This window comes from Mya arenaria, chromosome 1 (assembly GCF_026914265.1).
Source record: "Mya arenaria isolate MELC-2E11 chromosome 1, ASM2691426v1".
Taxonomy (NCBI): Eukaryota; Metazoa; Mollusca; class Bivalvia; order Myida; family Myidae; genus Mya; species Mya arenaria.
Genome location: NC_069122.1, coordinates 36,111,296 through 36,126,632, shown reverse-complemented (window position 1 = coordinate 36,126,632; position 15,337 = coordinate 36,111,296). Strand labels below are relative to the sequence as shown.

The 15,337-nt window shown below is 34.8% G+C and overlaps 1 protein-coding gene across 1 annotated transcript in view; it reads right to left on the bottom strand.

The window, feature by feature from the left end:
* LOC128226818 (uncharacterized) overlaps window positions 1-15,337 on the bottom strand; it is a 94,882-nt gene that overhangs the window by 9,271 nt on the left and 70,274 nt on the right. The window contains exons 3-7 of the mRNA XM_052936890.1: window positions 4,416-4,440; window positions 3,773-3,852; window positions 2,770-2,911; window positions 1,211-1,361; window positions 493-630 (exon numbers count right to left, since the gene is read on the bottom strand). Of these exons, the coding sequence (XP_052792850.1) occupies window positions 493-630; window positions 1,211-1,361; window positions 2,770-2,911; window positions 3,773-3,852; window positions 4,416-4,440 (536 nt within the window). The remainder of the gene's footprint in view (window positions 1-492; window positions 631-1,210; window positions 1,362-2,769; window positions 2,912-3,772; window positions 3,853-4,415; window positions 4,441-15,337) is intronic.

Below are 15,337 nucleotides of genomic sequence, written 5' to 3'. Positions count from 1 at the left end.
AAATTCTTTTTTCCTATATAATCTTTTTGACATTTAAACAAATAGTGTAAGTCACGGAATATCCTTTTATGAAAGCTTTAATTTGATACACCTTTTGTTACGTAGACTTGTATAGGTCATAAAATTCGAAAAAGTAAACCGATTTTGTCAAATTAGGCGAGTACAATTCACAAACCGTTTTTGATTTTCTTCAACTTATTTAATTAATACTGCAAAACCAATATTATCTAACATTTGGTATTTCTTGATTCATTGATATTGATTATTAGGCATAAAGCCGATACATTGCTTGGTATCAAATGAAAGCTTTCATTATTGCGTTTCTCGTGCGCAACATTATTTGTTTTAAATGTCAGATTTCTTTAAAGTTCATTAATACCTCTCAAACCGACCGATTTTCCACCAGATTATTCTTGAATTGTACGATTTGATTTTTATATATTATATTTAAATATGATGTACTTTCTTTAAATAGCCCTGCGCGTGCGTTACCTGCAAGGTTGTTGATAAAGTCTAGGAATGCCTTATCGACGACTTCTGTTCCACCCCACGCACCACCGCTAGCCTTATACAGCTCTTTGACTTTCATCGAGTGTAATACCTCGTGTACGGTGATATCTACAGTTCCACCTTAAATATGATTCATAGTTATTAAATCAACATGTTTATGCATTTTGAAAATATCTGTTCAAATACAGCCGAACGACAGCATCAATGTCATCGACACTTCTACTCTTAAACTAACAAATTATACCAGAAAGCGCTTTAGCGACTGCTATTTTAACTCATATTAAGATTATAAGGAAAGATATCTATGCAACAGTGTGACCACGGGGTATATTTCGTACGTCATGTACAAGTTGCCATTGTCATATATTTATGTTTAAAGTTACAATCATATGCTTTAAACGGTTTATGAGTAATGGCCTTCACAAAATTTGCATGACACAAATGAATGACGAAAATAACACCGCAACACCCCTGAGTAATATTTCTTGCATGGAGCACAATTTCACATTGCCATCTTTTTTAATTCATACCTTCTGGTAGTTTTCGAGTTACGGTCCGGATAAAACATGGTTAAAAAAAAGAATATTAATAATGATAAAAAATAACAAAGCATTATGGAGGGAAGACATAATTATAACACGTTTAAAAAATTCGGTCGGGGCAAACCATTTCTAATGACAACGCCAGTAGCATATCATACCTCCCGCATCCAACATAAGATATTTTTGTCCGGCTTTCAGCTTTCCAAGGAACGTTTCATTTCCACTTCGAGCCACCGGTAAGTGGCGACAAAACAATGATGCTGCTTCTGGTTCTAGTGCGATATTAAGTCTTATTTCTTCGATACCAGCCTGAAGGAAATGAGCAGAAAATCAATTAGTGTGCCAAAACACTAAATATAATAAAACATCACAAATTGTTCATTCATATAACAGTCAGGTGTGTTATTCAAAAATATTAACAAGCATAATTTTGATGCAAAGCATAAAAGACGCCGCGAATGTTTTTGAAACATAATTAAAAGGAAGCAGATGCAGTTCAACAGCATACAAAGTTTGCAGTTATAATAATTCTTCAGTTATTGAACGCAGTCGGATGTTCTGCTCAAGATCAACACGACCTTGACCTTTTACCAGCTAACGTCAAAATAATTGTGGTGCTAGTCATGTGTAAGGGACCTTTACTAAGTTCAGGGTCTCCAGGTCTAAGCCTTTTCAAATTATTTGTAGGAAACTATGTATTTAAGGCTTACGATGACACAACGACCTTAACCTTTGACCAACTGACATCAAAAGCTTTAGGGTAATTCTGCTTGTCATGACCAACCTGCCTACGAAGTTTAAGGTCCTGGGCCATATTGTGATATTGATCGGAAACCGAGTGTGTTACAAGCTTTGCATAATAGCGGGAACTTCTATACTCTTCCAGTGGTATGATAATAAAAACGGAGCATATATGAGAAAAGAAATTAAAAGCAATTGTAACATGTTTAATTGTATTTATTATCAAAAATCAACATTTATGATATTTAAAGTAAAATTAAAATGATTGTACACTCAACAATTAACACGAATACGATCGTCTGAGAAAACATACTGACTGTTTAAGAGGATTATAAGTAGTCAATAGAGCCAGTATACAGAATCATTAGAGAAAATTTGAACTACCTTCGATTAAAAAAATCAAAATGAAATCCCAACTCATTTTAGAACTTCAAGATGTTTCAACTCCATTAGCAAAGAAATAATAATATTGTATCCACAGATTCCTATATGTTTTAAGTCCAAGTCCATGTTTCAGTTTGATATAAAAATGCATTTAAATCACGTAAAGGTTGTTTTTATTAAACATAGTTTAAGTTTTAATTTACATCAATACTGCCTCGTGGTCAATTTTGAACACGTGAGGCTCCATGGTACAACATTGAAACCTATTCAATACTGTTATAAACATGCACATAAAATACTGTTACCCAACACTCGCACAATGTAAAGTATTACACTATCAAACAATTATAAAGAAACGATGATATATCGTATGCGTTCAAAATTGATCAATACAAGAATAACAGGGGATCTTCGATACATATAAACAAAATATTCAGATATTTTTTTATTCTTAAATACAGATCTCCTGTGATGTCTGCTTCATATCAAACTTCATTGGATGCTTTTCTCTAATTAACTTACAGTGCTTATGAATTCTGCGACTATTTCAAAAGCGTTTCATAAAGTTTTCATCAATTGTTTTCATAAATACCTGCTTGGCGGCCTCCCTCATAAACTGTTTGGCAGCATTATCCCAGATTGCTGGCACAGTCAACACCCAGTGTATCTCATTTTGTCGTATTGTGTCAGAAATTCTGTCGTTTGAAACACGCCAAAGGTCGTCCTTGAGCCATCTTCAAGAAGATAAAAGTAGTTTGTGCTTTGTTTTAGCTATCAACATGTTAAATAAAATTAACTTAAGTAAACAATCCTACTGCAAATAGAGAGGTTTATTATGACGCTTCTAATATTCATGAAATCAATATATCATAAATACTATTTAAAATACTAATTATATGTTCAAAATAGCGTTACGACAACCAAATACTACAACGAAAGAGAAACCAGCAGCAAACGTTAAACAAAAACAACAACAACAACAACAACAACAACAACAACAACAACAACAACATTAATTTACTAATCGTTTTTCGAAATAAATTTCGAATAAGTAATGAAAAAATTAAAAACGTAGAATAAAGAAAAAAGTCACAGAATATCTTCACTGATCCTGGTATTTCAAATAGCGACAAAATGAAATTCAAATCAAATATTGAACACGCTTTTTTAGCAAATCCAAATCCAATAACACTCTCAATATAATTCCCACAAAAGATTTAACTGTAATCCTCATTGCAAATTTTAGAAATGTTTTACCACATGTGGTTTATTTAACCAAAGATTAATGATAAGAGAAATTGCCCTTACCAAAGAAGTTCCAGATTATTATTATTAATTGTATACTATAAAAATACTCATGGACTTTCTCTTAGATTCTTGAACTTTCTAAACTTAAATCCTGACATGTACATACAAAAAAGTCATAGGTGATTACATTTATTTCAATGAATCAATGTCACCTTGCATAAAAACTAGACTGTTTAACAATAAAGAACTGAACTTTAAATACACATACAGGTTACAATATTCAAAACATGTGTTTATTTGAAGAGAGGCGCAAACATTTAATATGACAGTGCAACTTTTTGACGTACTTGATCGCTAGTGCGAACACAGTTTTTGCAGATAGATGACGACTGTTTTCGTCCTCAATAAGCATATCCCGCTCGATTTTCTGAAACAAAATGATATTATGATAACATCAAACTTACAAAAAGAGGCAGTTTGTTCCCATGAGCTGCTAAATAAAATTTCAGTGATAAAGTTTGTTAAATCTGAAGTATTCAAATGGTTTCAATTTGTGTTGAAATTATGATTTAGGCTAGTTTATGATTTATTCAAAACAGGATATGTTTAACAGACGTGTGGCAGAGACGTTTACGCAAAAGACTAACGTTTAATGTCAATATTTGTTTTACCTATCGATATATTTTACAAATTGAAAATACATGTATAACTTGATGAATTCAAACATGTAGCAAATTTCTCTCATGTGTGCATGAAATAAATATTACGAGGTGACAAATCATTGGATGTTAAACGTTTAGCTAATATCAAAATAAAGTATTTGAAAAGAAGTGTTTTTGAACGTTGATTGTAATATACATGATCAAGTTATGTTCACACAACACTGTCTAATAGTAAGAATATACTGGCGAAATCAACACAGCTCAGTCGGTTAGAAAAATACAGATAGCAAGATGTGAAAGCGGATCCATAAAGTGGACACAAACTTGCCTGGTTCCATAATTTCATTTTAAATCTTTTGAAGATGTGCTGCGACTCAGTGTCATGTCATTTAATCTCTGATGGGACTAAAATAACTGAACAGAAAATGACTATAAATATCATACCTGCATTCTTTAAAACGGCGCGAAACGAAGAAAAAACCTTACACGATGTTCAAACTAATGTGGCTAAATTGTTATATGACTAGACACCACGTACCCTTCGCCGATTCATGTCCATGCCCCTGTTTTGCGGATATCTTTGTTGGATCACTTTCGAAGTCATGAAGCAAAGAGTATGCCCAACTTGAGTACGTCGTACCGAAATTTATGGCTGCAACCAGCATTGGTTTGGACTGTTTCAAATAGAGGTATCTTGAGAAATCTGCATCGAATCGTACAAAGCAATCTCCATTCTAGCGAGTAATTGGCCTACCAAATATATAATATCGAGTCTATTTGGCAATAAACTGAGTCGGGTCCAGGATTTGACGCTAGAAAAAAAGGGATAGAGACCGCGGCGTAACTTCAGTCATATCCTTACCACATCGGCATTGAACTATAGATTTTCAATGTCTCTTGAGGACGGGTTTTACCACACAGAGAAATTTAGTCTGAAATGTTGCATTCTAGTGCATTCTAAACATATTTATATTACAAAGTTTTGGAAACAAGATCTTTGAAATAGAACACACTAAAAGTAATAGAGGGCAGCACATGAATCTTTAAAAACTATGCTAAATTTGTGTAAAATGTACTTTTTTTACTAATTTCATTTATATCGATTGCAACGACAGTTTACAGAAACAATCTAGAGTCCGTTCTCTGGGTGGACACCAGCACTTGTGTCCATTATGAGGCCGTGAGAACGGACCCCTAGTGTGATCTAACCCAAAATCTTCTGGGTTAGAGTCGGATACTTATACCACTCGACCACACTCATCGTCTCACCACTTAATACTTGTATTAAGTACATCCTAGGATACCCCCGATACACACTACGCTATGCTTCGTTGTGAACTGTGGGAAGTTTGGCTAGGAAAATATCGGAATTATGAACAATTAATGAGGCAGTTTCATTGGTTCCGCAAAGTACCGGATGCTTTACAGTTGTAAAATATTCTGGCGATTGCCGAAGTTGAACCAGGTCCGCCATTTTAGTACAATGATATTTGGCAGAAGTCAAAACAGCCACGTAGGCTACTGACATTATAAAGTTATCGAACATTATTTGAGTGCAATATGCGAATTCATTGGAAGAAGAGTTGTCTCTCCTGCCTCATGCATTTTCGTTAAAACGAGAGTTTGTCAGCCAATTGTCCAACGGTATGGATGAAGTGTAACGGAGGAAAGTACCGTGGTTGCCGACGATGTAAATATAGAAAATATAGAAAACTCAAAGGTATAAACTTCTACAAAATGTAATAAGATAAACGTACATGTACAGATATCAATGTGTTATTCGATATAAAGTTGTTTTCATTAGAGTGATTCGAATGTGTATTTACAAGCGACATGTCGGAATCCGTTTGTGGTTATTGTCGTCAGCTGGAATCAAACACAATGCGGATATGAAAATGGAAATGATGTTTGAAAACAATGTTATTCAACTTGACTTCCTATTTCGGTTAAGTCCTTCCGTCCTTCACGATTTGGTGATAACATGCAGATACACGACGCGTGTTTTGTTTTATACTTCCTCTTTCGATATTCCATTTACTTGCAGTGCAAAACGACCCATTTTCATTCATAAGCACATATATTATTGATAACCAAACATTGTAGATTTAATTTCTTATTTGCAAACTGCTAAATTTACCTTAAGCGGTCCTTTCTTTAAACCCCAGCAGTACGGTTATTTCAAGTTCCACTTATCTAAACTGGAAGTAGTTTGGAAATACCTACCGAATTCGTTGAAAGTACCTGTTGAAAAGGTCTGTCTTCGTTTAAAAGTATGCCTCCAAATATGCACTTTAGGCTTTAAATACTGGCTCGGTTCGTATAAAGACATAAAATGGAACAAAACACTGCTGGAATCTTATCCTACTGGCCTCTAATCTTATAGCTACACAAGCGACTTTCTGTTATCTATGAAAGCTAACCATTGAACTATCATTTGTTTACCTTTTATCGGTTTGTTTACATCACTAGCGGATCCGGGGGTGGGGGGACCCGGTGCACCTCCCCTTATATCGTCCAAGTTTACTTTTTATTTCAACATAGGAGAATAAAGTAATAAAATACGCCCAAAATGCACCACATCTGATTAGAAATTGTTGAAACTTTCTTGGGGGTTACCCACAAACCCCCCTGCTAACACTTTTAACCAAATAAATATCGATTTATATAAAGGGGCGCAAGTAAAAAGGTAACACCCTTAAATTACGCCCACTCTAACGTCGAATCCTGGACCCTGCCCCTGTACACCATTTTTGTTTATTTTTAGAACCACATTCTTTATCTCTTTATTACTATTAAATGATAGATGATTACAAGACGGTTGAGTTATTTCACTTCACCAACTCAGTTTGTTTTTTGTAAGGACTAGCCAAATACAGGCTAATTGGCGATGATTTGGTTTTTGTTTAATATTTTTAATTTTATGATAAAGTTTGCTGATGACATTCTGATAATATGTCATTTCATTAAAAAATAAAACGGTTTCAACATTTATTTGTCGACAAATTTAGTATCCAACCTTAGACTGATTTACTAAATAACAAAACAGCGTTTTAAAAATTACAGCCCAGCAGTTAAATGCGATCTTAAATGGTTTGATTAAATTATGTCACTGAATTAACAAGATGCACAGCTTTCAGATACGACAGGATGTTCAGTACGATTGGAAATAAAACATTTTCCCTTCAGAGTGGATATAAATCTCAGAACTGAATAATCCTGTTATGAAGATAAATGCAACAGACAAATAAGAAATTCCGTGATTGATTTGTTTTATTTCTGAACATTGTTGCATGATTGATTCAACATTTCGTTTGGTTTGAACATTTGAATTAAAAGTTTTAACGAGCTTACGACCTAAAGGATTAAGACAAGGAACTACAGCGAGTGTCAGATACGAGTTTGTATTTTAACTCAAACTAGAATTCCGCTTTTCAGATATAGGTCATTTTCGCATCGTACCAACTGTATATACTAAGTTAAATACCATGCAACACTTCAATAAAACGTCTATTCTGTCTGAAGCGAAAGCGCAATGCAGCTTATGACGTATCTAATGACGTTGACAAAGACGATTTCGGACAAAGTGGTCCCTGTTTCTGTCTGTTAGGCAAGCGAAGAAAATGTCTTTGTCAAACATTTTCAATCTGAATATCAATATCAGTGGATGAATCATTCATAGCGACCAAATATACTTTCGTTGATAGATGGTCCCAAAGGCATTAAATGAAACGGTCTTAGTTTACTTTGGAAAGATATTTGGTAATCCGCTAACGTCACTGGAAGAATATTTTGTATACATAGACACTTGATTGACATTTCGTTTAATATTTTACTTTCGAAAGTAGTTCTTTTGAGCTGCCAGGATATACAATTTTAAATTTAAATTACAATGATCATATTGAATTGTAACATAAGGCAGTTTTAACGCAATGTATATAATATGTGGATATAAATGATTTCAAAATACTATTTGAGACTTGGTAGAACTCTTTAGCAGCTGAACATAAAACGAATTTATTCCTCCTAATTAACACATAACTGTGTGATATGAAGATATATTTGATCGTTATTGAAACCGTGTTGCTCCGGTTTGATAAGCTTAGGTACTCTGGATTTTTAACTATGTACCTATTCGTTTAGAACTTCATCATTATTTTACATTGGTTCTTTATTCTGTATGATTTTCATTTCATTAAGTTCATTATGGCTTTGGTGTTGCTTATACATTTAAGTAAAATCTTTGTTTAAGAATAGATGTTATTACAAATATTAGGTTGAGTGCTGTTCAAAGCGGTTAAAAATCTTCTACCGGGCCCCGATGGTTACAATTTAAGAACACTATCCTATTTTCATAATCACATTATACATTCGAAACTACAGAAACAATCATAGAAGTCCAAGGTTAAACGAATAATTTTATTTGTCTCGCGTTTCAGGTTTGCAGCATGTATACTGTATATTCCGTGACCTTATGCTTTCCTCATTGTTCTAAATTATGATGAAAATCCTATATTTATTGCTTTATACATGAGCTCATGTATCTTGAATTACCAACTAAGGACTATTACACTAATTGTTTAAAATATCTAAATCACATGTCTCTATTTGGATGAGAAAACTTAAAATTTACATATGAATGACATTTAAACACTAGTTAAACAGTGATATAAGACTGAATTATGAATATATATTACGTTATGTTTAGATTTATCTGAGCCATCAAATCCCTTGAACGTTTTTAAAGTAAAATTGAAGAAAAAAAGCCAATTAATGAGTCACGGTTATGTTACGGTCACTATATCGTCATAGTCTACAACAGCCGTGTGACTTTATCTAGAACATAAACTTAATATATAACTAAAGTAGTATCGTATTCCTTGGAGTTCTTCAAACCCAAATATTTCTTCTTAGAAGTCTAGCAAGCCCGATTCGAAGACCGAGTGGCTTCATTAACAATACGTCGTAGCCGAAATTTTACCTGAAAACGTCTATACGTATATACTTCAGGAGAGGACGACGAATAGATATTTGAAAAACAATAAGTAATCAGGTATGCGTCTGTGTCCTAACCACCAGTTCTGGTGATCCATTCCAGATGCATTCAGGGTTTGTTTGTTTGTGGTATGTTGTGTAACTCAATGTATTAGGGAGTCATATATAAATATTTTATCTTAAAATAAAATGTCAATGAGTAAAAACCATAATGTTGCTTGCAATTTGTATGAAGATGACCAACTTGATGAATTTTATGATAGCTTGAACGTTAGGCTACAATCCTTCAAGGAAAACAACGTGGTGCAAGTTAAACGTTTCTAAATACATACGTTTGTGATGCAAACACTTTGTTTTATGATCGGCTAAAACGTAAATCTGCTTACCCTATATAATATTGAAACAATATGTCAACTCACAATGTTTTGAAGGTATGTGTTTGTCTATGGGTTTGCCTTTGTCATTCTTTCGTAAAAAGATTAAAACACAAATTGGCATCTGGAGTTCACACGGTTCTGTATGCGTGTTCTGTGTTATCCAGGTTCGGTTTACTCATAGTCTGTTAAATAACAAACACGATCCAGATACCATTTCAACAAACATTCTGACCTTCTTTTATTTATTTCTTGCCAAAATACGAATCATGTCTGATTTTCGTTAAGTGTATATGGTTTGATCCGGCACAATGACCCAGTTTTGGGGTTAAAATTACCTAGCACCAATTTGTCTGGAGGATACACATTCAGGCCACTTGATTCAGTTTGGAATCTCGTGTTCTATATTGTGACGCTATGAGATAGTTCTTGACTAATAGTGATCAAGAATTTAAATTTCCTATATTTTTCGGTGACCATTTTCATCCCGAATGGACCTCCAGTGCATTAAAAGGGCTTTATTAGACATAGTAAAACGCTGTTGACCAAAATGACACAGTATTGAACTTGTAAGACTTAATGTCGAGACAAACATTCTGACCACGATTGTCATTACCTGTGGCATGATAAAGTACACAGTTGTTGTTTTGTCCTTATGACTTATGTATTGATCAGCATTAACTCCGTATCAAACTTTTGTCGAGAATCTATCAAGATCATTAGGCCAAATTACGGCCTTTCAAGGAATGAAAGTTCACACGTCTCGACTGTCGTCAGAAAACAAACTCTAAACGAACACACAAAATAAGATGTGTCAAGTGGTTGTCATAGGCAAAAGATATTCGGTACAATGTCGGCTTCATATAATGGTACTGGTTTTAATTTTTGAAACAAACATTGGTGGGATTTATATCAATGGAAACTACAGGGACATATCCAATGCCAGGTTTAACGATTTCCCTGTTCAGAGGCAAATTGTTTAATGCATAGTATACATTTGAAGAGATTCACACACCGAACACAGATAACATAAAAAGAACCTCGGTCAATATCTAAATGAATCTGCCTTACTTTCACTCCAGAATAGTGCAATAAGTGAGCGCAATAAGTTTAGATAGTGTTCGAGTTTTTTTTTTTGTATAAAAATCTGTATTAAAACGTATTAATACATTTTTCTTGTTTTCAGGGCAAGAAATCCAACGTGATCAACACCGACGGCGGTAACACATACGAAAGTATTTGAACTGACTGAATTTTCAATAATTTAACTCACATGTGTTCATTCTTGGCTTTTATCCTCTCGAACTTGGTGCAGTTTTGTGTAGTTCCAAGCAACGACATGTCGCCATATTCATCAAATGATGTGACTGAGCAACGGTTCAAACTACACCAGCTATTGCAGCTTCCAATACTACAGAGACAATATTCCACAATCTCTTAAGTTTTTTTTGATAACTTATGTCATTTTCTAAGTTAAGTTTCTCGTTATTCATATAATAGGCCTTTGCATTTTTGCTTATAAAATACTTTATTCATTTACTTTATTTAAACTACTCACTGTCTATGTAAAAAATGTATAAACGTATGTTTGAAAAAAATCTGAAAAAAATGGTATGTCTTAAGTTAGAAAATGGCTTAAAAGTATGAATACTGGCTCGAGTATTTTTTTTTTCAAAGCTAAATAAACATCGAATGATCATGTATCACGAGTGTTCTTCTGACTTTGTTGTTTTATGAAATTAGTATTATATGTCATGTTTGAATAAAATTATGTTAAAATACCATTTATGAGTGTTTGGATATGTAAGATGATTACTTTTTCACAAACCTTCATAATCATTTAGACCTTTTGAACTTTAGGTAAAAGAAATAAAAAAAATAATAATAATTATTACAATCTGTAGTTCCTGACTTCTTTTGTATTTATTAATTAATTCAATATTTCGTATAGCAAATAAAAGTAAAAAAATCATGTAAGTGTATTGAATTTGTTTATTTCTCGTACTATTTGATATATAATATTATATAAAATAACATATTAATGTTTGCTAGATTAAAGCTTCATACACGTGAATGCAACTGTATATTTTGTTATATGGTAAGTTGTATCTTGACAAAAATAAAAGAGCATTAGTTTTATTATGCTTGATATCACACACTGAATAAGTGAACGGTATGTATGCGAAATACGTGATCATGAACATCCGTCTCTGAACACTCATCTGATCACTCTTCGGAATGTTCATCAGAATATTCATCTGAACTATCTTCATACACATAGTGTGCGATCGTTGTGGTCCCGTTGTTTAATTGATCTTCAATTATCTCCGTTGCAGATGTCGTGGTCTCGTTGTTATATTGATCTTCGAACATCTCAGGTGTAGATGTCGTGGTCTCGCTGTTGAATTGATCTTCGAACATCTCAGGTGTAGATGTCGTGGTCTCGTTGTTGAATTGATCTTCGAACATCTCAGGTGCAGATGTCGTGGTCTCGTTGTTGAATTGCCAGCATGAACTTTTGTTCCCGATGGTGGTGCTCCATATATAAAAGGGGTTTTTCCAATCATAGGACCGGCGGCTACCGGAACTACTTGCGCACCGGGTGGGGGATGCATGTATAGCGGAAGTGCCATCTTGCTGGACGTCCCGATGGCTTCAGCTGGTGGACCACGTGGAGCAATTTGATTGGCCATCATGCGTCTCTAAGCAGTTAACATCTTTAGAAGGATCGTAAACAAATGCAGCCGATGCAGCACCAAACATGGTGGCGTATGGGTCATACACGGGTCCCGGATTTCCAACAGGTCCCCATGGTCCGATATCTCCATGTTCTCCTCTTTCACCTTTTGGCCCCTTTTTACCCATTTCCCCTTCTGGTCCTTGAAAGCCAGGTTCACCCATCGGACCAGCTTCTCCATAGAATCCAACTTCACCTGGAACGCCGGAGATTCCCTGGATGCCTTAGAAAATAGACACGAGATAAATATAAACAATACAACATTTGTATAGAGCTATTAGTTTGATACAGTTCAGATTAACATATTTCATTATTTTATTAAGCCTTAAAATTTGAACAAGCTCAGTGTTTCGCAAAATAGCATTTATGATAGCCAACTAAGCCATCGCGAGATTGTAACGCAATTTGCACTCACCCGATGTGTGTTATCAAGCAAATTCATATACATGTAGTTAAAAGCTATAGCTATCGTATATTACTGAAATAATGTTGTGATCATAAACTGCTGCTATAAAGAACAAAAGTGTCAACTTTGGACTAGAAATACGTATTTTAGTTATTGTAACTAATTATACCCGAGGGTAAAACTTAAGTAATGGGGTATTTTAGTTCATACATATTTGGAATTGAAATAAGTTGTTCCTGAATCATGTGACTTTTCGGTTTCTTTTGATCCGGTTAAGATCTAACAATGTATTCTGTATACTACAAACGTAATTTGATTAAGCATACCTGGCATCCCCCAGTCTCCAGTCATCCCCACATCACCTTTATTGCATGGAGGCCCGGGCATACCAATAAAACCCACATGACCAAGATACCCAGGAGGGCCTCTCAAACCGTGTATGCCATTTACACCAGCCCTGCCTACGTCACCGATAATCCCAGTGATTCCGTCGTATCCAGGGAAACCCTTTTCAACTATTTCGCCCGGGAAGCCGACAAAACCTGTAAGTAATAAATACACACGAAATAAGATTGTACAATTGTAAAAGAAAAATACTTCAGGAAAAAACTTTAATAGTCATCGTTCCTGAGTTTTATTTGAAGGCTATTTTCGGTATACAAGGAATACTTAGGAAACAGAACTACCTTAATAAAATGACGGACACTTAACAGCAACGACATGTCAAGAACACTAGGAAAAAATGGTCATCGAGAACTTCGTTGAACTCTTTGATTGATATAGCTATTTATATACAGTTTTAGATTGTAGCGATATCATACATTCATAAAATTTTATTCAATAAACAAATCGGCTCCAATACCTGGTGGTCCGGGCCAGCCAGGATGCCCGTATGGGCCTGGCGGCCCGCGTAAACCTGGGTTTCCACTGGTGCCTTTGTGGCCTTCTGACCTCTAGAGCCAATTCTGGCTGGTGGGCCTTGGTGTCCAGGGATACCTGACGAGCACAAAATAGTCAGAGCTATCGATAATGCAGGATGGTTGGGACTTAACTATTGGTGTTGATTGTCTCTTAATAGTGCAATGGAAACTACAGGACAAACCAAGCACATTCAAGAATACACCCTGATTAGAGTCACAAAGCAAGGTGGGGGTGCAGACATAACTAAACTAGAGACACAAACGTAAAAACACATACACAAATACACCACAATCTAACCACACACCCATCATAATAGTTGTACCGATAAATGATGGGATTACCGATCTGGAACGGTCAATGGAACACCACTGGAATCCGGTATCATAATATACGCTCTATGAGCCAGAACCCGGTTATTTCCCTTTGGACATACTTTGTACTGGTCCTTGCTTTTTCGTTATGTTAATACGTGTTTAAGAAGAAGAATGGTGAGGAAGCAAGTTATGACCAACGTTAAATCTTATGCAGGATGATAACAGCGGCTCAATAAAGATATTGCTTTAAAAAAGATGAAGACTTTTACATTTGCTTTGATTTACAAATTCTTTGTTAAGATTGCTTTGCTGTATAACAGGTTACATACGTCTATCAAAGACAAATCTCACATATGATGATGTAAGACCGCGAGTGCATCATATTTAACGCAACTTAATGCACATAGTATGATGATGGTAGACCATGAGTGCATCATATTCAACGCAACTTAATGCACATATGATGATGGTAGAATATGAGTCCATCATATTTGATGCAACTTAATGCACATATGATGATGGTAGAATATGAGTGCATCATATTTAACGCAACTTAATGCACATATGATGATGGTAAAATATGAGTGCATCATATTTATCGCAACTTAATGCACATATGATGATGGTAGAATATGAGTGCATCATATTTAACGAAACTTAATGCACATATGATGATGGTAGAATATGAGTGCATCATATTTAACGAAACTTTATGTACATATGATGACGGTAGACCGCGAGTACATCATATTTAACGAAACTTTATGCACATATGATACTGGTTGACCGCGAGTACATCATATTTAACGAGATTTTATGCACATATGATAATGGTAGACCGCGAGTACATCATATTTAACGAAACTTTATGCGCATATGATGATGGTAGACCGCGAGTACAGCATATTTAACGAAACTTAATGCACATAAAATTATGATAATGGTAGACCGCGAGTACATCATATTAAACAAAACTTTATGCACATATGATAATGGTAGACCGCGAGTCCATCATATTTAACGAGACTTTATGCGCATATGATGACGGAAGACCGCGAGTACATCATATTTAACAAAACGTTATGCACATATGATAATGGTAGACTGCGAGTACATCATATTTAACGAGACTTTATGCACATATGATGATGGAAGACCGCGAGTACATCATATTTTACGAAACGTAATGCACATATGATGATGAAAGACCGCGAGTACTTCATATTTAACGAAACTTTATGCACATATGATGACGGAAGATCGCGAGTACATCATATTTAGCGAAACGTAATGCACATATAATAATGATAGACCACAATGACATTATATTTAGCGAAACTCAATATACATATAATAAAATGACCGCGAGTACATCATATTAAACGAAAATTTATGCACATATGATAATGGTAGACCGCGAGTCCATCATATTTAACGAGACTTTATGCGCATATGATGACGGAAGACCGCGAGTACATCATATTTAACAAAACGTTATGCACATAT